The sequence below is a fragment of the Wyeomyia smithii genome, chromosome 3 (assembly GCF_029784165.1).
Source record: "Wyeomyia smithii strain HCP4-BCI-WySm-NY-G18 chromosome 3, ASM2978416v1, whole genome shotgun sequence".
NCBI lineage: Eukaryota > Metazoa > Arthropoda > Insecta > Diptera > Culicidae > Wyeomyia > Wyeomyia smithii.
Window position 1 is genome coordinate 70,699,507 of NC_073696.1, and position 24,668 is coordinate 70,724,174.

Genomic DNA, 24,668 nt, shown 5'->3' on the forward strand with positions numbered 1-24,668 from the left:
ACAAAGACAAAGACAAAGACAAAGACAAAGACAAAGACAAAGACAAAGACAAAGACAAAGACAAAGACAAAGACAAAGACAAAGACAAAGACAAAGACAAAGACAAAGACAAAGACAAAGACAAAGACAAAGACAAAGACAAAGACAAAGACAAAGACAAAGACAAAGACAAAGACAAAGACAAAGACAAAGACAAAGACAAAGACAAAGACAAAGACAAAGACAAAGACAAAGACAAAGACAAAGACAAAGACAAAGACAAAGACAAAGACAAAGACAAAGACAAAGACAAAGACAAAGACAAAGACAAAGACAAAGACAAAGACAAAGACAAAGACAAAGACAAAGACAAAGACAAAGACAAAGACAAAGACAAAGACAAAGACAAAGACAAAGACAAAGACAAAGACAAAGACAAAGACAAAGACAAAGACAAAGACAAAGACAAAGACAAAGACAAAGACAAAGACAAAGACAAAGACAAAGACAAAGACAAAGACAAAGACAAAGACAAAGACAAAGACAAAGACAAAGACAAAGACAAAGACAAAGACAAAGACAAAGACAAAGACAAAGACAAAGACAAAGACAAAGACAAAGACAAAGACAAAGACAAAGACAAAGACAAAGACAAAGACAAAGACAAAGACAAAGACAAAGACAAAGACAAAGACAAAGACAAAGACAAAGACAAAGACAAAGACAAAGACAAAGACAAAGACAAAGACAAAGACAAAGACAAAGACAAAGACAAAGACAAAGACAAAGACAAAGACAAAGACAAAGACAAAGACAAAGACAAAGACAAAGACAAAGACAAAGACAAAGACAAAGACAAAGACAAAGACAAAGACAAAGACAAAGACAAAGACAAAGACAAAGACAAAGACAAAGACAAAGACAAAGACAAAGACAAAGACAAAGACAAAGACAAAGACAAAGACAAAGACAAAGACAAAGACAAAGACAAAGACAAAGACAAAGACAAAGACAAAGACAAAGACAAAGACAAAGACAAAGACAAAGACAAAGACAAAGACAAAGACAAAGACAAAGACAAAGACAAAGACAAAGACAAAGACAAAGACAAAGACAAAGACAAAGACAAAGACAAAGACAAAGACAAAGACAAAGACAAAGACAAAGACAAAGACAAAGACAAAGACAAAGACAAAGACAAAGACAAAGACAAAGACAAAGACAAAGACAAAGACAAAGACAAAGACAAAGACAAAGACAAAGACAAAGACAAAGACAAAGACAAAGACAAAGACAAAGACAAAGACAAAGACAAAGACAAAGACAAAGACAAAGACAAAGACAAAGACAAAGACAAAGACAAAGACAAAGACAAAGACAAAGACAAAGACAAAGACAAAGACAAAGACAAAGACAAAGACAAAGACAAAGACAAAGACAAAGACAAAGACAAAGACAAAGACAAAGACAAAGACAAAGACAAAGACAAAGACAAAGACAAAGACAAAGACAAAGACAAAGACAAAGACAAAGACAAAGACAAAGACAAAGACAAAGACAAAGACAAAGACAAAGACAAAGACAAAGACGAAGACGAAGACGAAGACGAAGACGAAGACAAAGACAAAGACAAAGACAAAGACAAAGACAAAGACAAAGACAAAGACAAAGACAAAGACAAAGACAAAGACAAAGACAAAGACAAAGACAAAGACAAAGACGAAGACAAAGACAAAGACAAAGACAAAGACAAAGACAAAGACAAAGACAAAGACAAAGACAAAGACAAAGACAAAGACAAAGACAAAGACAAAGACAAAGACAAAGACAAAGACAAAGACAAAGACAAAGACAAAGACAAAGACAAAGACAAAGACAAAGACAAAGACAAAGACAAAGACAAAGACAAAGACAAAGACAAAGACAAAGACAAAGACAAAACAAAGACAAAGATAAAGACAAAGACAAAGACAAAGACAAAGACAATGACAAAGACAAAGACAAAGACAAAGACAAAGACAAAGACAAAGACAAAGACAAGGACAAGGTCAAGGTCAAGGTCAAGGTCAAGGTCAAGGACAAGGACAAGGACAAGGACAAGGACAAGGACAAGGACAAGGACAAGGACAAGGACAAAGACAAAGACAAAGACAAAGACAAAGACAAAGACAAAGACAAAGACAAAGACAAAGACAAAGACAAAGACAAAGACAAAGACAAAGACAAAGACAAAGACAAAGACAAAGACAAAGACAAAGACAAAGACAAAGACAAAGACGAAGACGAAGACGAAGACGAAGACAAAGACAAAGACAAAGACAAAGACAAAGACAAAGACAAAGACAAAGACAAAGACAAAGACAAAGACAAAGACAAAGACAAAGACAAAGACGAAGACAAAGACAAAGACAAAGACAAAGACAAAGACAAAGACAAAGACAAAGACAAAGACAAAGACAAAGACAAAGACAAAGACAAAGACAAAGACAAAGACAAAGACAAAGACAAAGACAAAGACAAAGACAAAGACAAAGACAAAGACAAAGACAAGGACAAGGTCAAGGTCAAGGTCAAGGTCAAGGTCAAGGACAAGGACAAGGACAAGGACAAGGACAAGGACAAAGACAAAGACAAAGACAAAGACAAAGACAAAAACATAGACAAAGACCACGAGAAGGAGAAGGAGAAGGAGAAGGAGAAGGAGAAGGAGAAGGAGAAGGAGAAGGAGAAGGAGAAGGAGAAGGAGAAGGAGAAGGAGAAGGAGAAGGAGAAGGAGAAGGAGAAGGAGAAGGAGAAGGAGAAGGAGAAGGAGAAGGAGAAGGAGAAGGAGAAGGAGAAGGAGAAGGAGAAGGAGAAGGAGAAGGAGAAGGAGAAGGAGAAGGAGAAGGAGAAGGAGAAGGAGAAGGAGAAGGAGAAGGAGAAGGAGAAGGAGAAGGAGAAAGAGAAAGAGAAGGAGAAGGAAAAGGAGAAGGAGAAGGAGAAGGAGAAGGAGAAGGAGAAGGAGAAGGAGAAGGAGAAGGAGAAAGAGAAAGAGAAGGAGAAGGAGAAGGAGAAGGAGAAGGAGAAGGAGAAGGAGAAGGAGAAGGAGAAGGAGAAGGAGAAGGAGAAGGAGAAGGAGAAGGAGAAGGAGAAGGAGAAGGAGAAGGAGAAGGAGAAGGAGAAGGAGAAGGAGAAGGAGAAGGAGAAGGAGAAGGAGAAGGAGAAGGAGAAGGAGAAGGAGAAGGAGAAGGAGAAGGAGAAGGAGAAGGAGAAGGAGAAGGAGAAGGAGAAGGAGAAGGAGAAGGAGAAGGAGAAGGAGAAGGAGAAGGAGAAAGAGAAGGAGAAGGAGAAGGAGAAGGAGAAGGAGAAGGAGAAGGAGAAGGAGAAGGAGAAGGATAATGAGAATGAGAGGGAGAATGAGAAAGAGAGAAAGAGAAAGAGAAAGAGAAAGAGAAAAAGACAGAGAAAGATATTGGGAAAGAGATAGATAGAAAAAAGAGATAGAGATACAGATGGAGATGGAGATGGAGATGGAGATGGAGATGGAGATGGAGATGGAGATGGAGATGGAGATGGAGATGGAGATGGAGATGGAGATGGAGATGGAGATGGAGATGGAGATGGAGATGGAGATGGAGATAGAGATGGAGATGGAGATGGAGATGGAGATGGAGATGGAGATGGAGATGGAGATGGAGATGGAGATGGAGATGGAGATGGAGATGGAGATGGAGATGGAGATGGAGTTGGAGATGGAGATGGAGATGGAGATGGAGATGGAGATGGAAATGGAGATAGAGGTAGAGATAGAGATAGAGATAGAGATAGAGATAGAAATAGAGATAGAGATAGAGATAGAGATAGAGATAGAGATAGAGATAGAGATAGAAATTGAGATAAAGATAGAGATAGATATTGATATAGAGAATAACAATGGAATGGGAAAGAGACAAAAAGGAAAAGAAAGGGTAAAAGAAAGAGAAATAGATAGCGAAAGCAAAATGGAAAAGAAATTATGGATTAATATTGAAAATGATAGACAATCCAATTAGGATAGATATCGACAAAAAACGCAAATTGGATAGATATGTGCATACAAAGATCTATCACAATAGGGGAAAAGGTCAGGTATTCAACAACCGCACTAAACGAAAAAAAAAGATTAAGAAAGAGCGAAGAGAAGGAGCGATGAAAAGTGATAGCGACATAGAAAAAGTGAAGAGATAGGGATGACTAGGGAAGAAGGAAAACAAAAGAAAATAGAGATAGAAGAAAGAAGCGTGACGAAGAGCAGGACCATGGAAAGAATTCCGCACATCGGTAAGACTCAAAAGTTTCGTCTTCTTAAAAAGAATCTCCGTGCAAAATCTCAGTTCAATTGGACTTTGGGAACACGTGCCTCACACCAAAGTTCATGCCTTAATTAACCAATGCGACCTCTCAAAACATACATCGATTGCTTTGACTTTTCACAAATAATGTGTTTAATGCATAACGCAACCGTTGTACAATCAATACATTGAGGGCCATCCACATACCACGTGGACAGTCTTTTAACGATTTTAACCCCCCCCCCATATTTTAAAAATTTTGTATGGACCGTGGACATCACACAGACCCCCCCCCCAAAGCTGTCCACGTGGTATGTGGATGGCCCCTTGACAGAAATTAAAATCAGAATATGTATCAAAGCAAAGCAAAGGTGCTACATTCCGATTCGGAACTCGACCTTCTATTTATTAGAAACAGACTTCGCAGCCAACTGTGTACAGGACAATTGCGGGGCTAGCGCTACGATCCTACTGACACTAACAGTCTCTTTCGAGCCAAAAATCGAGCCTACGACGACTGGCTTGTTATGTCAGCATCGCACCTCGAGACCAGCTGGGATGTCAGAATAATGATACATATTACAAAATATTACTAATACACAAAAAAAAAATTGTGATGTTATGGTAGACTTGTGACATCTCGGACGGAAAGGTTGGAATTTCGCTCGAAACTGCTGCTCACTTTTTTGTCGTTTTAGTGGGTTTTGGATTTTGATTTCTTCCCGATCCTGTCTTCCTGGTCGACAAATGTTCTCCAAACATTTTTATTACGCTAGTGTTGGTTGATTTGACCACGTTCAACAATTTCACCAACTCGGTGTGCTAGTAATTCGAACTTTCGCGATACGGGAGAAAAATTTATAACATGATAGAGTTAACACGTGTTCGGTGGGAGATGGGTGGGTCTCGATCGCGCAGGCGATAGATATGTTAGTATATCACTTATATTCTCTGCGTGTGAGGAGCACACTCTCTCAGTCACAAAAAATAACTCTCACAAGGTTTATCGAGGCGTACTAACGGGACAGACGGGACGGGACAGAACAAAAGACGGTGGTTTGATATTGGTCTTAGGGGAAAGTACCTTCCAAGTTATCGAACTGAATCAAACTCGATGTCGATGATATCGACAATTCTGCACTTTCTTCTTTTAGGGGAATGTTTGTTCCTTTACAAAGAAGTGAAAAAAATGTATAAGATCGAGCCCACGATGCTTTCTTGAGGTACACCAGTTTCAACAAGCAGTATATCAGGTTAACTACATAGTATATAGTTAACCCGTACAGTAGAGTGTCAATAAAAATCGATTTTTCGAATATCGCTTAGTGGTAGGGCTTGAAAGTTTCGTCTTCTCGAATATAGTTCCCATGCCAAATTTCAGCTCGATCGAACATCGGAAACATGTGTCTCAAAGCGGTTAAAGTTTCACGAAAAAATAACGATGATAAAAAACACAGGTGTGATACATGAAATTGTCGATATCAATTTTTTTTTGGATGCCAAATGTCTTAAAAATGCATGAAACGTCGCAATTTGGTGTTAACTCGAAAAAAAAATTTTTTTTCAAAATCAACTTTCTGGGTATTAGAAAATTTTCGAGCTTGAGGCCAATGGCATATATATATTAAAGAAATCATCTTTTGAATTTCGTTCAGCGGAAGGGCTCAAAAGTTTCGCCTTTTCGAATAGAGTCCCCACGCCAAATTTCAACTCGATCGAACATCAGGAACACGTGCCTCAAAGCGCTCAAGTTTCAAATCTTCCAGCTTAAAGTCCCTGAAACTCAATTTTTTTGTAAAAATTTTTTTCGAGTTAACACCAGATCTCGACCTTCATGGATTTCCAAGACATTTGGCATCAGAAAAAAAAATTCGATATCGACAATTTCATGAACACCAGCGCTTTGTCTACATCGGTCAAAAAGTTGAAACTTTGACCACTTTGAGGCACGTGTTCCCGATGTCCGATCGAGCTGAAATTTGGCATAGGGACTCTATTCGGAAAGATGAAACTTTTGAGCCCTACCGCTGAACGAAATTTGAAAGTTGATTTTATATATATATGCCATTGGCCCCAAGCTCAAGAATTTTCTAAGACCCAGTAATTTGATATTTTAGAAAAAAACATTTTTCGAGTTAACACCAAATCTCGACGTTTCATGCATTTCTAAGACATACGGCATCAAAAAAAACTTGAGATCGACAATTTCATTTGGTGATTGTGCATAGTTGTTACACCCAATGGGTTGAAAGGAATCCGATTTAATAAAAAATACTACTATCAGTGTTTAATGTTAAATATTTTATTAAGGTGGTAATTTCAAAATTCTAGTTTTCACTAGTTCCACAACCAGTGCTAAACCAAAGACTATAAAATTTAAGACAGAAAGATCATCATCTTCCCAATATAAGTCGTACCCAACAAACATTTTTTTCTGCAAAAGTAGGTACATCTAAAAAAGAAGCTTCAGAATGACGGAAATTAAATCAACAACCCAGGCTATACTTTTCCTCAGTGACACGAATTTGGCACGATCGCCTAATAATAATCACTGACTTGAAAGCCGTTAACGTGGCCTGGTATCTAGTCCATAGCATGTGAATTTATTCTCAATCTGGCACTCCAGGAGCCTTTGTCCGCAGCACTGGCGCTCTGGCTCCTAGTGTTGCAATTGCCAAAAGATAGTTTTCATTAAAAATTCCGTTTCTGCTTCAGCTGCTGCCAACAATTCCACCTGCAAGGAAAACCTTTTATTACCGAGCGGAAGACTGCATCGGCATTTTTTTGCCCCATCTTTGTTATCATCATCTGTTTTCGGAGTTATATCGGAGGTACATGCCGAACGAAGCGAGATCATTAAACGCGAAAGCATATGTACTTTTGTGCGGCATGGAATTGCATTTTTTTTATTTCGTATAAAAGTTGACATGCGCGCCTGGGCAAATACCTTGCCAAATAAATGCACGATGAAGCATGCTTCACTAGCACAGGCTGTGAGGAAAGTTCGTACTGCAACGAAATATCAGCCTCGTAGAAATACTGATACGTAATGTGTTCTCCCCTTAAAACTATATTTCGAAATAGATTACTCTCTATCGTTGCGCGTGGGAGTTAATTTGTTTTTTTATTTTCTCATGACTTCAGCTCTGTAGTGAGATAAGAAACGTCGTCACGAACAGTCGGTAAATATTGCCGATCAGCAGCTATTGCAGTGAGCATCGTTTGCCGGCGCCTAGCAGACGAGCGATGAATCCTTTTCTTGCCGATTTTCATTTAACTTACGGCTTTTATCTTGAGGGGTTTTTTCAGGTTACGCATTGGATTGGCACTGCGGCAGCAATAAAGTATTATTTAGCTCACTACCACCCTCTGACCTCCCCAGTGGCAGGCGCAGTAGGGTTCCGCTTATCCCGTGGTGGCAAAGTTTATTGCTTTTGTGAAAATTTCAATCTTTTATTTTGCTCTTTGCTTTCTCCCATACCTACTACCCCGAGGCCCCGATTTTTTGTATCCATCGATGCAAGTCGGGTAAAATTCTTCGCCCCGAATGGCGGAAATGCAATCTTTCTGCTTGTCGTACTCTAACGGTTTGAAGTTTTTCTACCCTACTTCTATATCGTTCATTTCCGTTTAGCATCCGTGCGAATACTTTTGCATCGTACAAAAGTAAGTATTCGCTTACTTTTGGCAGGGTTTCCCCCTTTCCACTTCTGTGTAACAGTGGCATAACATAGCACCGAAAGTGTTGATTCACCGAGATATTTTTCTTCTCGTTCACAGAGAGCCCACGAAAAACTATGGAACCGCTGCCAACGCTGCCGATGTTGCCTGGACGAAGACGCCGAAGTACCGACAGCAGAAATCAGTTACCTATTGTGTCCATGGGAAACTGCCACAATCCTGCTGCGAACTACCGGATGACCTGAACATTAGGAAAATAGAATGTAAGTTGTTTTTCACTTCTCGATGCGTATTCGGGGGGCCGGAATGCGAATAGAAATATGCGCCAACTGGCATGCCAGAATTGGCATAACTGTGCCAGCGGTAAGGCAGTTGTTTTCCGAAGTCTGCCAGCAATGTTGTGAGGAACAAATTGAAAGGAAACATTCAATTTATTTTTGCGATTGTGTTTCTCAAATCTTTTAGAAGAGTTAAAAAAAATTGGTACTACTAGTAAAAACTAACCATGCGTTCCCTTTGCTTGGGAACTGTGGAGTGTTTGATACGCAATGTTTATTTTTGTGTCTATTTTGTCTGCTTTATTTTTTTCCTGATTTCTCCATGATCGGACCGGTTGCGTTGTTTGGGTCTTTTTATAGTTAGTTTTTATAGAAAAAATAGAGTTTTAAAAAATAAGCTTGTTTGGATAATTATTTTTAATTTTTCTTTTAACTTTTTTCAAAAAGAAAATGGTTTTTAGGGAGTCACACCGATCAAACACCGATCAAACAAACCATTATGGCCCCAAAAATATTTGTAATCATCAATATCTTCCCAAAAACCTAAATTAATCCACCTAGCAGCCAGACCCAGCCTTTCTCATTCAATTTATTATTTGTAAAAATAGATTTACATAACGCCTCAATCCCATAAATGTATATTCACTCTTTAGGTTCTAAAATATTGATGTTGTAATCTTTACATATAAAAATGCAGTCAAGTCTGTCTATCTGTCCGATTTATATAGGCCCGAAAACTACCGAACCGATCGATGTGAAAATTTGTATGTAGGGGTTTTTGGTGCCGGTAAAGGTTCCTACGATAGTTTGAGACCCCTCCTTCTTCTGGAAGGGAGGGGTCCCATACAAATGAAACATAAATTTCTGCAAAACTCAAGAACAAACCAAGCAAATGAAACCGAATTTGGCATGTGGATGTTTTAAGGGGTAACAAATATGTCCATAATAGTTGGACGCCCCTCCCTTTTCTGGAAGGGAGGGGTTTCATACAAATGAAACACAAATTTCTGCACATCTCGAGAACTAATCAACCAAATGGAACAAAATTTGGCAGGTGAATGTTTTTAGTGGTAACAAATATGTACATAATGGTTTGAAACCCGACTCCTTTTTCTATAAGGGAGGGATCCCATGAAAATCAAACACAAATTTCGCACAGCTCAAGAAGCAATCAAGAAAATACAACCAAATTTGGTATGTGAATGTTTTTAGCGCTAACAAATATGTCCATAATAGTTTGAGGCTCCTCCCCCTTCTGGTAATACATGTTTTTTCACAAATTTCTGCACATCTCGCGAACTAATCAACTAAATGGAACCATATTGGCAGGTGAATGTTTTTAGTGGTAACAAATATGTTTCATAATCGACCGCAGACAACATTTTGGATTGTGAGATGGCAACTTCCGGTTTCTGGAAAACAGCCGAAAATGGCCGATTTCCACCCAATATAATAATATCCGGATCTAGAATAATACACAGGAGCTAAAATCGACCACAGATAGCATTTTAAATTCTAAGATGGCGACTTCCGGTTTCTGGAAACAGCAGAAAATGACCAAATACCACCCAATATGAGTTTTTCTTTAACCAGTATGCCGTTTAAAATCCAGAAATTGTCTCCAAATGCCATTATGAAATCCAAAATGGCGACTTTCGGTGTAGGAAAAACAGCGTCAAATGACCAAATACCACACTATGGGTATTTCCGGAACCGTAATGATGGACTGGAGCCACATATCGACTTCAGACAACATTTTGAATTGTAAGATGGCAGCTTCCGGTTTCTGGAAAACAGCCTGAAATGGACGATTCCCATTAAATATTAGTATTTCTGGAACCAGAAAGATGCACAGAAGCTAAAAATTGATCACAGGCACAATTTTGAATTTTAAGATGGTGACTTCCGGTGTCTGGCAAACAGCCGGAAATGACCAAATATCATTCAATATGAATGTTTTCGGAACCAGAATTACGCCCAGATGACAGAAATTGATTTCACAGGCAATTTTAAAGTCCAAAATGACGACTTTCGGTTTCTGAAAAACAGTCCAAAGTGACCAAATATCACCCAATATGAGTTTTTCTTTACCCAGTATTCTAAATACCATTTTGAAATCCAAGATGGCGACTACCGGTTTGTGAAAAACAGCCTAAAATAAACAAATACTATCCAATATGAGTATCTCTGGAACCAGAATGATGCAATGAGCTAACAATTGACCTCAGGCACCATTTTGAATTGCTAGATGGCAACTTATAGGCAACAGTCGGAAATGACCGAATAATACTCAACATGGATATTTCCGTAAACGTGATGATGCATAGAAACCAAACATTGACCCTGGTCACTATTTTGAATTTGAAGACGACCACTTTTAGTTTCTGGAAAACAACTGAAAATACCTCCCAATATGGGTATTTCCGGTGTCAGATTGATGCCAGAAAGTCTGCTGATAATGACAGAATACCACCCAATATGAATATATTCAGAATTAAGGTGATGTACAGAAGCCAAAAGACGAGGATATTGTCATTTCGATAAAACCAATCATTTCAAACGATTTGTTATTTGACTTTGATCATATCCTATGGCCGATTCGTTGTGCATTTGCAGACTTCAAACAAACCGCAAGGAATCAATGAACTTGGAACGTTCAAATAGTACGACACCACATTTAAATTATGTTGAGGCCACCTATATCGATCAAAGCAGGTTTAGTTTTAAATAGTCTTTGAATTTCACTTCTTTCCATAACTTTTGAGCCACATATCAAATTGTTGTGAAGTTTGTTGTTTGTAAGTTTGAGAGATGACTCGTTCGTATGACACTAGTTATGTTCAAATAAGTCATGTAATCTTTGAGATAATAGACTTTCGTTGTTTTATTAACAATTTAATACATAACGGTTGCTAAAGTTCGATTATAATCAAATGAAATGGGAACGTGTAGGGCAGCCAAACTTTGAAACCACGTGTTCAATCATAATTCATCAGTCAACCCTTAACTAGCCCGCTCATCTGATAATAATAATCAAATCGGTTGTGTAGTTTCTGAGATAATGAAGTTTCGTGATTTCCACAAGTCGGCACATTACAAATGAAGTTACAGTTTGATTACAGTAAAATTCAATGGGGTCTTCTGAGGCAGCTAGACCATTCATTTGACACTAATTTTGTGGAAATCGGGTCAGCCATCTCTGAGAAAAGTGAGTGAGTCCAAGTAGTCTTCGGAATATGTTCCTTTGCATATCTGGATTTCACATTTTTAAACATAACAGGCAAAGTAATAGTCCGATTGCGAAACAAATCATTAGGGTCTTATGGGGCAATTAGACCTTCCATTTGACACTAATTTTATGAAAATCGGTACAGCCATCTCTGAGAAACATGAGTGAGATTAAACAGTCTTCAGAACACGTTTCTTTTCATAACTTTTGAACCACAAGTTCAATCTTTATGAAATTCAAAACTTAAGGGTTTTCTAGGTAGCCCGTTCTTTTGAGACCAATTTTGTTCAAATCGGTTGTGTAGTTTCTGAGATATTGATGTTTCATGATTTTCACATTTTAAACATAACCTCTAGACTAAAAATCCGATTACAATAAAATTCAATAGGGTCTTATAAGGCAACAAGACCTTTCATTTGCAATTATTTTATGAAAATCGGTCCAGCCATCTCTGAGAAAAGTGAGTGAGAATAAAAATCTGCACATACACACACACACACACATACACACACACACATACAGAAAATGCTCAGCTCGTCAAGCTGAGTCGAGTGATATATGCCATTCGGCCCTTTGGAGCACTTTTATACTTTCGGTTTTGCAAGTGATTGCTATACCTTTCTAGGAGAAAGGCAAAAACATATCTTCTTACAAATGAGTCGTGTTCCAAGTATTAAACCAATAGCCCAAAATGGCATTTTTTGTCTATAGAAACTTCTATGCAAAGTTCCAGCCAAATCAACAATGACAATTTGAAAAAAAACTATTAAAACTGGAACATTTTTTGTAGTACTGCTCATTTCGGTTGTTAGAGAGCCTTGGTGATCATTCCTCTTACATGGGTTTTCATCGTGGGTGTGCTCGATTTTTTCTCGTCTCTCGCGTTCCATCTTTGATAACTTTTCAACGCGTGTTCGAATCCTGACGAAATTTTCACCACTGAGCAAACAATCTTTCCTGATCAAAACTCTGTCATTAGTTTCTCGATACGACAACTAGAGGCGATGCAGTTAATAAAAGAAATCGGCCAAATACTGAATGGAACAAACCTTAGTGCACACACATACGAACATACACACACATACGAACATACACACACATACAAACATACACATACATGCATGCCTCCACGCAACATCGCATGCATTTTTTTGTGATTTTCAACACGTTTGGCTTCGTAACTTTCGAACCACATTTTTTTTAGTTCAAAGTTTTAAAGACAGCCCGTTCATATGACACAAATTTCATTCAAAGCGGTTATGTAATCTCTGACATAATTGAGATTCGTGATTTTCACTTTTTGATATGGATCATTCCATACGAAGTGTTCATACCACCTAGACGCGAATGAGTTAATAAAAGGTCGTTTGCCTTACTAAATAATAATCAATAAAAACACATCCTTACAAACCAACCTTACTTAGACACGACCATCACAGATTTTGCTCGAAGTTGGGAAAAACCCATTTTTGGTATCGATTGAAATATCTCTTGCTCTGAGGGACTCCCCTTTTTGTTGAAAATAATGCATTTTTTGGTCAAAACCTCTTTTTTCTCTTTTTTACATTTTATAGTCGTGAGACGTCTGAAAAATAGTAATAGGTGATTTTTGAAGAAAATAAACCAAAGAATCCACAAAAATATGAATTCTTATGTAAAAAATACAAACTTAGTTTTAAAAACAAAAATAATTCATCTGACAACATTTTCGGTAAAAAAATATTTTTTCTGCTTTCCTCGATTTATTTCCTTTAAAAATCCCCTAGGTGTTACGTTTATAAAATGTAAAAAAAAGAGAACAAAAAAGTTTTATACGTTATTACGTTATTTGGATACGTTATTTGGAACATACTTGGAAAACCCACGTATACAAACTGGTACGGTAAACAAGTTAGGTGTTAAGGAATTTACAAAAAATAAATCTTACCTCACTATTGATTCTACATATCGAATTTGATGCTGATCAACTCAGCAGTTTGAAAATCATTGAAGGTTGATTAAGCTAACCTCACATCCCTACTACGCCAAAGAGATAAGGAAAAATTTCAAATGACACAGTTACTTTAAATTTTTAACACAGTTACGTCACTAAAATATGCTTTATACTAAAAATCATCTGTATAAAAATTTGCACTGTTTTAAAGTCAATAAAATACAAATTACCCGCCTTGCCTACGCTTCCCCGTACTGGTGTACCCCTATGTACAAATGTTCACGATAATCGATTCAGTATTACAGACAGACAGACAGACAGACAGACAGACAGACAGACAGACAGACAGACAGACAGACAGACAGACAGACAGACAGACAGACAGACAGACAGACAGACAGACAGACAGACAGACAGACAGACAGACAGACAGACAGACAGACAGACAGACAGACAGACAGACAGACAGACAGACAGACAGACAGACAGACAGACAGACAGACAGACAGACAGACAGACAGACAGACAGACAGACAGACAGACAGACAGACAGACAGACAGACAGACAGACAGACAGACAGACAGACAGACAGACAGACAGACAGACAGACAGACAGACAGACAGACAGACAGACAGACAGACAGACAGACAGACAGACAGACAGACAGACAGACAGACAGACAGACAGACAGACAGACAGACAGACAGACAGACAGACAGACAGACAGACAGACAGACAGACAGACAGACAGACAGACAGACAGACAGACAGACAGACAGACAGACAGACAGACAGACAGACAGACAGACAGACAGACAGACAGACAGACAGACAGACAGACAGACAGACAGACAGACAGACAGACAGACAGACAGACAGACAGACAGACAGACAGACAGACAGACAGACAGACAGACAGACAGACAGACAGACAGACAGACAGACAGACAGACAGACAGACAGACAGACAGACAGACAGACAGACAGACAGACAGACAGACAGACAGACAGACAGACAGACAGACAGACAGACAGACAGACAGACAGACAGACAGACAGACAGACAGACAGACAGACAGACAGACAGACAGACAGACAGACAGACAGACAGACAGACAGACAGACAGACAGACAGACAGACAGACAGACAGACAGACAGACAGACAGACAGACAGACAGACAGACAGACAGACAGACAGACAGACAGACAGACAGACAGACAGACAGACAGACAGACAGACAGACAGACAGACAGACAGACAGACAGACAGACAGACAGACAGACAGACAGACAGACAGACAGACAGACAGACAGACAGACAGACAGACAGACAGACAGACAGACAGACAGACAGACAGACAGACAGACAGACAGACAGACAGACAGACAGACAGACAGACAGACAGACAGACAGACAGACAGACAGACAGACAGACAGACAGACAGACAGACAGACAGACAGACAGACAGACAGACAGACAGACAGACAGACAGACAGACAGACAGACAGACAGACAGACAGACAGACAGACAGACAGACAGACAGACAGACAGACAGACAGACAGACAGACAGACAGACAGACAGACAGACAGACAGACAGACAGACAGACAGACAGACAGACAGACAGACAGACAGACAGACAGACAGACAGACAGACAGACAGACAGACAGACAGACAGACAGACAGACAGACAGACAGACAGACAGACAGACAGACAGACAGACAGACAGACAGACAGACAGACAGACAGACAGACAGACAGACAGACAGACAGACAGACAGACAGACAGACAGACAGACAGACAGACAGACAGACAGACAGACAGACAGACAGACAGACAGACAGACAGACAGACAGACAGACAGACAGACAGACAGACAGACAGACAGACAGACAGACAGACAGACAGACAGACAGACAGACAGACAGACAGACAGACAGACAGACAGACAGACAGACAGACAGACAGACAGACAGACAGACAGACAGACAGACAGACAGACAGACAGACAGACAGACAGACAGACAGACAGACAGACAGACAGACAGACAGACAGACAGACAGACAGACAGACAGACAGACAGACAGACAGACAGACAGACAGACAGACAGACAGACAGACAGACAGACAGACAGACAGACAGACAGACAGACAGACAGACAGACAGACAGACAGACAGACAGACAGACAGACAGACAGACAGACAGACAGACAGACAGACAGACAGACAGACAGACAGACAGACAGACAGACAGACAGACAGACAGACAGACAGACAGACAGACAGACAGACAGACAGACAGACAGACAGACAGACAGACAGACAGACAGACAGACAGACAGACAGACAGACAGACAGACAGACAGACAGACAGACAGACAGACAGACAGACAGACAGACAGACAGACAGACAGACAGACAGACAGACAGACAGACAGACAGACAGACAGACAGACAGACAGACAGACAGACAGACAGACAGACAGACAGACAGACAGACAGACAGACAGACAGACAGACAGACAGACAGACAGACAGACAGACAGACAGACAGACAGACAGACAGACAGACAGACAGACAGACAGACAGACAGACAGACAGACAGACAGACAGACAGACAGACAGACAGACAGACAGACAGACAGACAGACAGACAGACAGACAGACAGACAGACAGACAGACAGACAGACAGACAGACAGACAGACAGACAGACAGACAGACAGACAGACAGACAGACAGACAGACAGACAGACAGACAGACAGACAGACAGACAGACAGACAGACAGACAGACAGACAGACAGACAGACAGACAGACAGACAGACAGACAGACAGACAGACAGACAGACAGACAGACAGACAGACAGACAGACAGACAGACAGACAGACAGACAGACAGACAGACAGACAGACAGACAGACAGACAGACAGACAGACAGACAGACAGACAGACAGACAGACAGACAGACAGACAGACAGACAGACAGACAGACAGACAGACAGACAGACAGACAGACAGACAGACAGACAGACAGACAGACAGACAGACAGACAGACAGACAGACAGACATGTTACATATAATAAAGCGGTTATCAAAAAATTATCAAAAATTGGGATGACCCAAATTTTCGATGAAATCAAGTATCCAACTATTTTATTTTTGTAGATAGAAGGAAAGTTGTTCTACAATATTATTGTTTCGTAAATTTTTTTTTTTTATTCTCGCTTATTTTCCGTCGGTCTAGTTCCGTCACTGTTGTGGTCAATCACCGACGCCCAGGGAGGCGACTCCACACCCAGGACCCTAACTCACGACCCGTTTATTAACGGACCGGCGCCAACGGCTTTACTTCCTCATGCGATGGAAGGCGTGATCCCAGAGATTTTTTGCCTCAGAAAATCTCCCGGTGTCGGCTAGGATTGAATCTAGACCAGTTTGGGTTGGTTGTGAGTGGATCACGCCACCTCACAACCATCGACACCTATGTCAGCGGTGGGATTCGAGCCCAGGCGTCGAGCGTGGTTGGCGGAGACGTTACCAACCACACTAGGCCTCCGCTTTCGTTAATATTAAGAAATTTTGTACACAAAAGTTATTCTCTATCTTTAAAAACAACTGTTTTATATTAAAAAAACACATTTTGCATTCTAACTTTTGACGTGGGACTACGTCTTTGTTTTCTATACTGGTATGCATTCTGTAAAATTGGAAATGAAACTGGAAAATGTTGCGTCAGATTTCAAACGATAATAACAGCATAACCACATGCTGGATAACAATAACCAATATGTTGTTGGATAGAAAAAATGTTGAACAATTTTATAATACGCTAGTTATCATTATTTTTTTTCATTGCAAAGCGGTAAAAATCGATAAAAAGTGTCAAGGACAAATTTTCGCGAACAATGACCCAATTACATGCGAGCACTTCTAACACAGATGACATGAATAGACACCAACCATTCCCATTCCCATTGTGATATTCTCTGTATGAATTTCAAAAAAAAAAAAAATGACAGAGTCTCCCCGTCCCAAAAGGTCAATTAATGTTTGCTTTCATGAATCTAGACTAATTTGATGTCTCGAAGGTAAAGGTTTTTCGAAGAGTTTGAAACAATCCCCATCCTTGAACAATTTCTAAACTTGCTTTCAGAACCTAATAAAAACTGATGTCTTGAAGGAAACATGCTGGTAAAAGCAACAGTACCGTAGAGTATATGTGGAGCAGAGCGCCGCTAGTTTCTCGTCGTCTATCATTGCAGCAGGCACGACTGCTGTTGAAAGTTTATATCATGAATATGATTACCATAAAAACCAAAAATTACTCAACAAGAATTGAACATGTTTGCAATGGTTATAAGTTATTTTTATTTATTTTTTATCTTCGATATTCACTAAATAGTCGTGACTGACATAATATCGAACGAGTAAGTTTCTAAAAATTCTAATTTATAGAAGAGTAAGAGCCGGCGAGTGCTTGTGAATTTTTTTTCAATTTACCAGGATCTATTTAAAATCTTTTTTCTAGCATTTCAACATTGTTGGATATTTTTTCATTTTTAACAAATAAAATAATATTCTTATATTAGCTGTCTCCGTAGTACAGTGAAACAAACTTGTGCAGCAAAAAACAAAAATGAATCTTTTTAAACTTTAACTTTGTTCTAATTGTTAAATTGTTTGCACAAAAAAACACTACAGGCACAACATAACCAAGTGAAAATGAAGTTCTTTCGAGTGTAATTAAATATAATTCTGAAAAAATTAAGGGAAGGCTGAGAATTAAAATACGTAAATCACTGAGCAAACGAATTTATTGTGTCTGTTATTACAGTAATTACAACGTTAGTCCCACGTCACCATTTCATACAACCCTAGGGCTGTATACCTTGTAGTATTTTATTTCCATTTTTACTTTGAAACTGTATTTAAACGACTTCTAGGGCTTTTTCAGAGAAACAGTTTGCAATACTGATATCGTAAATATCTCAATTTTACTCAAAGCTTTTGATGTTTTCAATCAAAAACTATACTTTTTCCATTTGTTTGTCATTCTTTTTAGGGCAAATATAAAAAATATCTCTTGGTCTCAATTGAAAGGGCACACATGACTCTATAAATGAAGAAATTTTCAAAAATATGTTGTCATGAAAATATTTTGGTCCATCTACTTCTATGGAAATCCTCCACATTGCTAAGTTAACTTTTTCGCCTAAGAAGGTATCGTTAGAATATTCTTTCAGAACACTATTGGGCTCCGTTAAGAAAACGATAACAAAACAGAGTATTTAGTGTTGTCAAATATAAGAAGAATAGAAGAAGCATATGCTATGTTCTGATCAAATTAGGTGAATCGGTCATGATAGAGGATTTGGGATGCGTTCGAAGGTTTATTCGAAAATAACATGTCGCCTTGAATAAAAAAAAGCAAAATGATGAATTTCAATCCTAAATCAGCATTTTATTTTACTGTACCACAGGGTAGTTTTGGAATTCGAATCATGGATGAAGTCATACATTGAACAAAATATGACAAATCATGGCATTTATTCAATCATCACCTTAGTTCAGAGGAACTAAATTTGGATTAAATATTCATTTTCTGTAGAATTACGGCGGCGCGTACTAATTACGATTGAATTCGTGGCCGGTTTCACCATAAATATTTCACGGCATGTGTTTTTACATATATCAGTTATATATATATATATCAGTTAAAATTTCAAAGCCATTCTATGACATTCAAATCGGCCTGTTGAAAACATCTGGTTCTGAGATGGAGTGCATATGAAGTTTTGATGACTGCAATAAACCTGGGCCAACTAGCCATGTCACATGTATATAGCTGTTGTTATTAGGTTGTTATAGCCGCGTGGTCGGCATTGAAGGTTTTATGTTTTGGTTGTAGCCAGCATTAAAAAATTAAGACATAATCTATTTAGTTAGTTGGGTTGTTATTCACCTCAATATTTGAAAAGAGAGAATACACAGAAGCATTCTGCGCACTGCTGAGATAATATAACAGAAACCATTTGAGTTTTCTCGTAGAAGAATGTGATGTGCAGTGGCACTGCTCTTTGCTTACCCTATGTTTGCGTTGAATTGATTTTAGAGTTGTATGACAATTGTGTATCTGTACATGAGCATTCTTTTTTTTGTACCAAAACTCTATTGAATATTTTTTCTATTTAATGAACAAATAAGAATTTATTAGGAGCTGCGAAAAATATTGGCGATTTGGAATTGTAACTATGAAAAATGGTTGCACAGTTACAAGTTAAATATTTAACTCGCTTTAAGATTCAATTGATGATTATGCCGATTTAGATCTAACAAGCTACTGTGGAAATATCATTTAAGAAATTTGAATTTTTTCAGAAATTAGTTTTTGTTAGCGCAAGCTGTATGAAAGTTGACCGTTCCTTCAGCGATCAATTGAAAAATCATCTATGCATGCTCTCTAATGCAGAAAATTATAATTTGATTATTCAAATATTACACTTTTGAAAATCTCGACTTCTGATTGGTCGCTTAATGCCTTTTTTCCCTAGCATAGTCGACAGAATTAAATACCTAGTAATTCGGGAAGATACCAGCAGCGTCAGTGGTAGGAGCAGCGGCATTACGGCAATTTAGTGGCGGCGGCTTTTGCACACAATACTTGTGAATTTTTTAAGTATTTTCATCATTTCTGCGTGTCTGCTTCGTTTGAGTTTTTCAAGTTTATTTCGGATGCTTGACGAATATCGAAGCAAATATTTCAAAGTTAAAACAATAAGTACTGATCATAAATAATTGCTTATCTCCTTTTCAATGAAGTAGTCCAAATAAACTTAACTTGAGGCATGCATTCTGATAGAGATTTTGATGGTACTTGAAAGGCTAATGATTGATACGAAATGTATTTGATACAAATTCACTGGTCGATAAAATGAAAAAAAGGCATTCCATACCAAAACACGTCAGCTTACGTGAGAGTGTGTATAAAAATTACTCGTTGCTTCAATGTTATGTTTACGAGGAAACTCATCTAAGTCTTCAAAAAAAAACGGTAATGGCTAGGGACAGCAAAATTCCCAGGAATGGTTGAATAGCTATAATCTTTCATTTTTTCCGGTTTAAGCGTTTGGAGTGTGTTGACCAGTGTTATGTACGATAAAGTAATTATTCAAAACCGTTATGTGATATTTACACATCCTTGTGAAACTAAAAACTAAAAATCCACTATTTCACACAGGTGAACACTTTCCTAACTCGCTCGATCAAAAGTTATGCATACTGCCACTGTCGACTTTACCAACATACCATAGGTTACCGGAAGCGTCAAACTCTGCACGGTTTGCTCGTTCGGTGGTGTTGCCAAACCACGGGCCATTGCGCTGTCCGTGCCGCGCGAAGGCGATTGTGATTAAACTGTTGTAAAGTTCGTCTTCATCACCATCAAAGTGCCGTCACCAACCGCATCATCAGTTCCGCGCAAACAGTTCGATGTACGAGTTTTGGGAAATGATTTATGAGCCACAACCGAAGCGACACAGTGGCAAAGTTTTCCAGCAGCTTCGGTGGCTTGCTTGGGTTGTTGCTGATGCAGTTGTTGACTTCATCTGAGCCAGGATGGCGGTCCAGCCAGACGTTGCAAAAGGGCCCGTAATCGCTTCCCAATTTTCTTCGGCGAGGCTTTGCACTGTCTGTTTGCCAGGGAGACGTAACTTTACCACAGTGATGATGGAAAAGCACCCTACTCTGGTGTTGAGTAGTTATGGGGTGTTATTCAGATTTTCCCGAACGGGTCGAGTAAGTTATGCTAGTTGGCAGTAGCCTTTTCTGACACCTCATTTATCATTGTCGTGGCGGTTAACTCAATTCGTTGAAATGGTATGCTGATGTTTTGACGTTCTATTTTGGGAAGGGCAAAGGGGGAAAATGCAGGCAATGCAAAATGAGTCAATTACGTTAATTAGATGTTGCATTCTAAGTGAATCAAAATTCACAACTGACAATTTCCATTTTCCAGTTTGCTTGAATGCTTGCGGTAAACCAACCAGAATGTGGTCCTAACGTCTGATAAAAGCAAAGGCAGAAATGGGGTTTCCTCTGCTAACAGCTCGGGTGGTAAGGATGCAGACTCCGAAAATTGTTGATAGCGAGAAAGTAATACTGCCAGAAACAGCTTTTACAATAGCATTAATTTTCTTTCGGAAATCTGTAAGTTTTCACTTTTCCACATTTAGAGACAACGGTTTACTGCGGGGTTCACCCACAATAAATGGGATACATGGGAACGGGTTTACATCCTGTGATGATTTGGAACAGATATTTTCCTTTCGCATTATTACGTACTTGCAATGGAAAACTTTGTTTAGATGCAAATTTTATTTGCGTGCTACAATATTGCGTCGCAAGTTTGGAACTAGCAAATCAAAAATTGTGTGTCAACTTGTAAATTTCTCAGCTCAAAATAGTAGTTATTTTAACAAGTACTTACAAGATCGAGGGTCGCTCCAAATGCTAGTATAACAAGTCGTGTGTAAATAATCCGTTTACTGGTACGGTTTTTCTACAGACCATAACAGTTGTGGGTGAATTCCCACAAGGGAGCAATGACGATAAAAAGCACGATTATGGTTTGCGATGGCCGTTTTCCTTCTGCTGCAGTTTATGATTATGTTCGGTTTCAAATGGCGCGTGTTTCGCACCACAATCGCGCGGTGTGCATTCTTTCCGGCTGTCCGTCCAGCAGTGCAGTGCGCTCTAGTTTTTTTTTATTGTGTACAACAGCAGCGTTTTGTTCCATTGCATAACATTTTCCCGCTTGAGGTCCCATTCTCACGGTAAACTGATTGTTTCCTTTCTTGCTCTTCTTTTTCTTTTTCGTTTCAGCACATTGTCATCGGCCTCGGCAAGGTGGAATTGATAAAGTCGCCAGGAAGAAATTAATTCTGGCTAGCGTGCTGTGCGTTGTTTTCATGATAGCCGAGATAATAGGTACACTAATTTCCCCGACAGTATCATGACATCCGGTTCTAATTGATGGTCCCGTTAGAGAATAATGCATTTCCCCGTTTGCGAAATTGCACCTCAGAACAAGTAATAGATTTATGTGAAATTCAACTCTGTATCAAGTTTTACTCAAGTTTTACCACGATATTTAAGCGCGTTTGAATAATTAGGAAAAATGTAAAGTTGTAGAAATTAGACCATAATTAGAAAAGGGTACAACTTTACCCTTACACCTTACACCACCGCAGTAAATGAACGATTCGGTTCGGCAAAAGCCATAATGAAATACGATTTGAATTGTAGATTTGTAACGTTTGTGTTCGCGCGAGTTTTTGAGTTATTTCAAACGCAATTAGGTAGAGGTACTAAGGAGTTTGCATCAGCACTGTAGTAGTTATAACAACCATCTGCGTTTCGTCATTATATTCATTTCATTGTAAAAAGTTCCACCTCGTTGCACTTTCCAGGAGGCATCTATTCCAACAGTCTGGCAATAGCAACGGACGCGGCGCATCTATTAGCCGACCTGGCTAGCTTCATGATTTCGCTGTTCGCGCTGTGGATCGCCGCGAGACCGTCCACCAAGAGGTAAGAGCAAAGATAAATGGCTCATCCACTTCCCAGCTTGTCATTCAGCTCGGCCTTATTGTTGCCGGTGGGTGAGTCACGTTCTCGTTATCACCCACCACGACGGCGGTGGCGGGTGGCCGCTAATGAAATCCTTTTCGAGCACGGCACGAAGGCGTATTTCTGCTGAAAAGCGCGGAAGTGGGATGAAATGATTGTTATTAAATTGTAATGGATTTGGTCTGAAGTGCTTAGTCGGTTCTTGTTGACTTTGTTGTGGAGGGAGCAAAAAAAAAGCGTTATGTCTACGGGTCCGCATAAAACCAGGCATTGAAGGACTTCATCGTGTTTATCTCATTATGGTTTCTTCGCAGCCGGCTATTTTCTTGAGTAGTAAAATGTACGTAGTTATGACTTTTTTATTACGAGTTTTTATGGAATATAATCGACATGATCTTGTTTGTACAGATAAGTATTCATGATGTGATGAATTTTTTGTACAGTTTTTATTTGTTTTACCGGAAAGTGCTTGAATATGTCATTAGTATGACTGGGTTTGGGATGATCTCAATTGGGAATTGGGAAGGTGAATTGGGATGATCTCAATTAAATTTAAATTTCTTTCTTTGAGCTTAGTATTTTTAAAACTTCAATGCTATTAATAATATTATGTTTTCGTTTGGTATTATTGATGAAAATAGCATACAAAAGCAAGCAGGTGTTTTAGCATTATATTATATATTGTCTTTTAAAAAAAGTCCCTATGCAAATTTCAGCTAGATCGGGCATCAGGGCCATGTGCCGTCAAAATTTTCTATTCTTTGACTTAGAGATATCTTAGAGATGCATAAAACGCCGAGATCTAATGTTATCTGAAATTGTATTTTACTTCTCACTATACTTAGTAGTAAACTTCTCCAAATTAAAATGAAAAATAGAATCGTTTATTCAGACGTTCATTTCTTTTAAAGTTGGCATTGATATTTAGCTCAAAGAGGTGGCGCTGGATGCTTGAAATTGGCCGAAATGAATTTATTTTCGTCTGTTTGAGGACCGGAATAGCGCAAAGGATTTTTGCGGACCGAACGCACCGATATTTCCTCGTACCATCATACATGGAATGCAACCGACAGAGTCAGACAATACACACGCTACAACTCTAAATTAACCGTGAATTCATCGATGAAGGTTTGTGATCAGACAACGCTTTCCCCAGCTAAATCAGATTTCCTCGGTACAATCGACTTGACGAATTCCACTGACGACCAACTTGTGTTTTTAGGATCCCGGGACGCACCGAATTGAGTAATATGGAAGCCCCTGACCCGGTCACCACAGTCGTGCCTCTGCAATCTGCGCTTATCATCCGTCCCGGTCCTGTGTTTGAGTATGGGGAAGGGGTCTTCCAGCTTGCTAGCATCGGCAAGTATTTTACTGATTTTAATGATACAACACCTGATATTCCCGCACCTCCTAGTCATCCATCGAGAAACCAACCCCTTATCGAGACTAATCCAGGGCTACGGATTTTTTACCAAAACGTCCGCGGTCTCCGGACAAAAAAAAAAACAACTTTTTCCTGGCCATTACTAAGTGTGAGTATAACGTCATTGTTTTGACTGAAACGTGGCTAGACGACAACATTCGCTCAGTGCAGCTTTTTGGCAACGTCTTC

The 24,668-nt window shown here is 39.2% G+C and overlaps 1 protein-coding gene across 1 annotated transcript in view; it reads left to right on the forward strand.

Moving 5' to 3' along the window:
* Positions 1-3,891: 3,891 nt before the first annotated feature.
* The window catches only part of LOC129728339 (proton-coupled zinc antiporter SLC30A2-like), an 84,072-nt gene continuing 63,295 nt past the window's right edge, over positions 3,892-24,668 (forward strand). Inside the window, exons 1-4 of the mRNA XM_055686776.1 lie at positions 3,892-3,926; positions 8,070-8,233; positions 22,307-22,411; positions 22,894-23,014. Of these exons, the coding sequence (XP_055542751.1) occupies positions 3,892-3,926; positions 8,070-8,233; positions 22,307-22,411; positions 22,894-23,014 (425 nt within the window). The remainder of the gene's footprint in view (positions 3,927-8,069; positions 8,234-22,306; positions 22,412-22,893; positions 23,015-24,668) is intronic.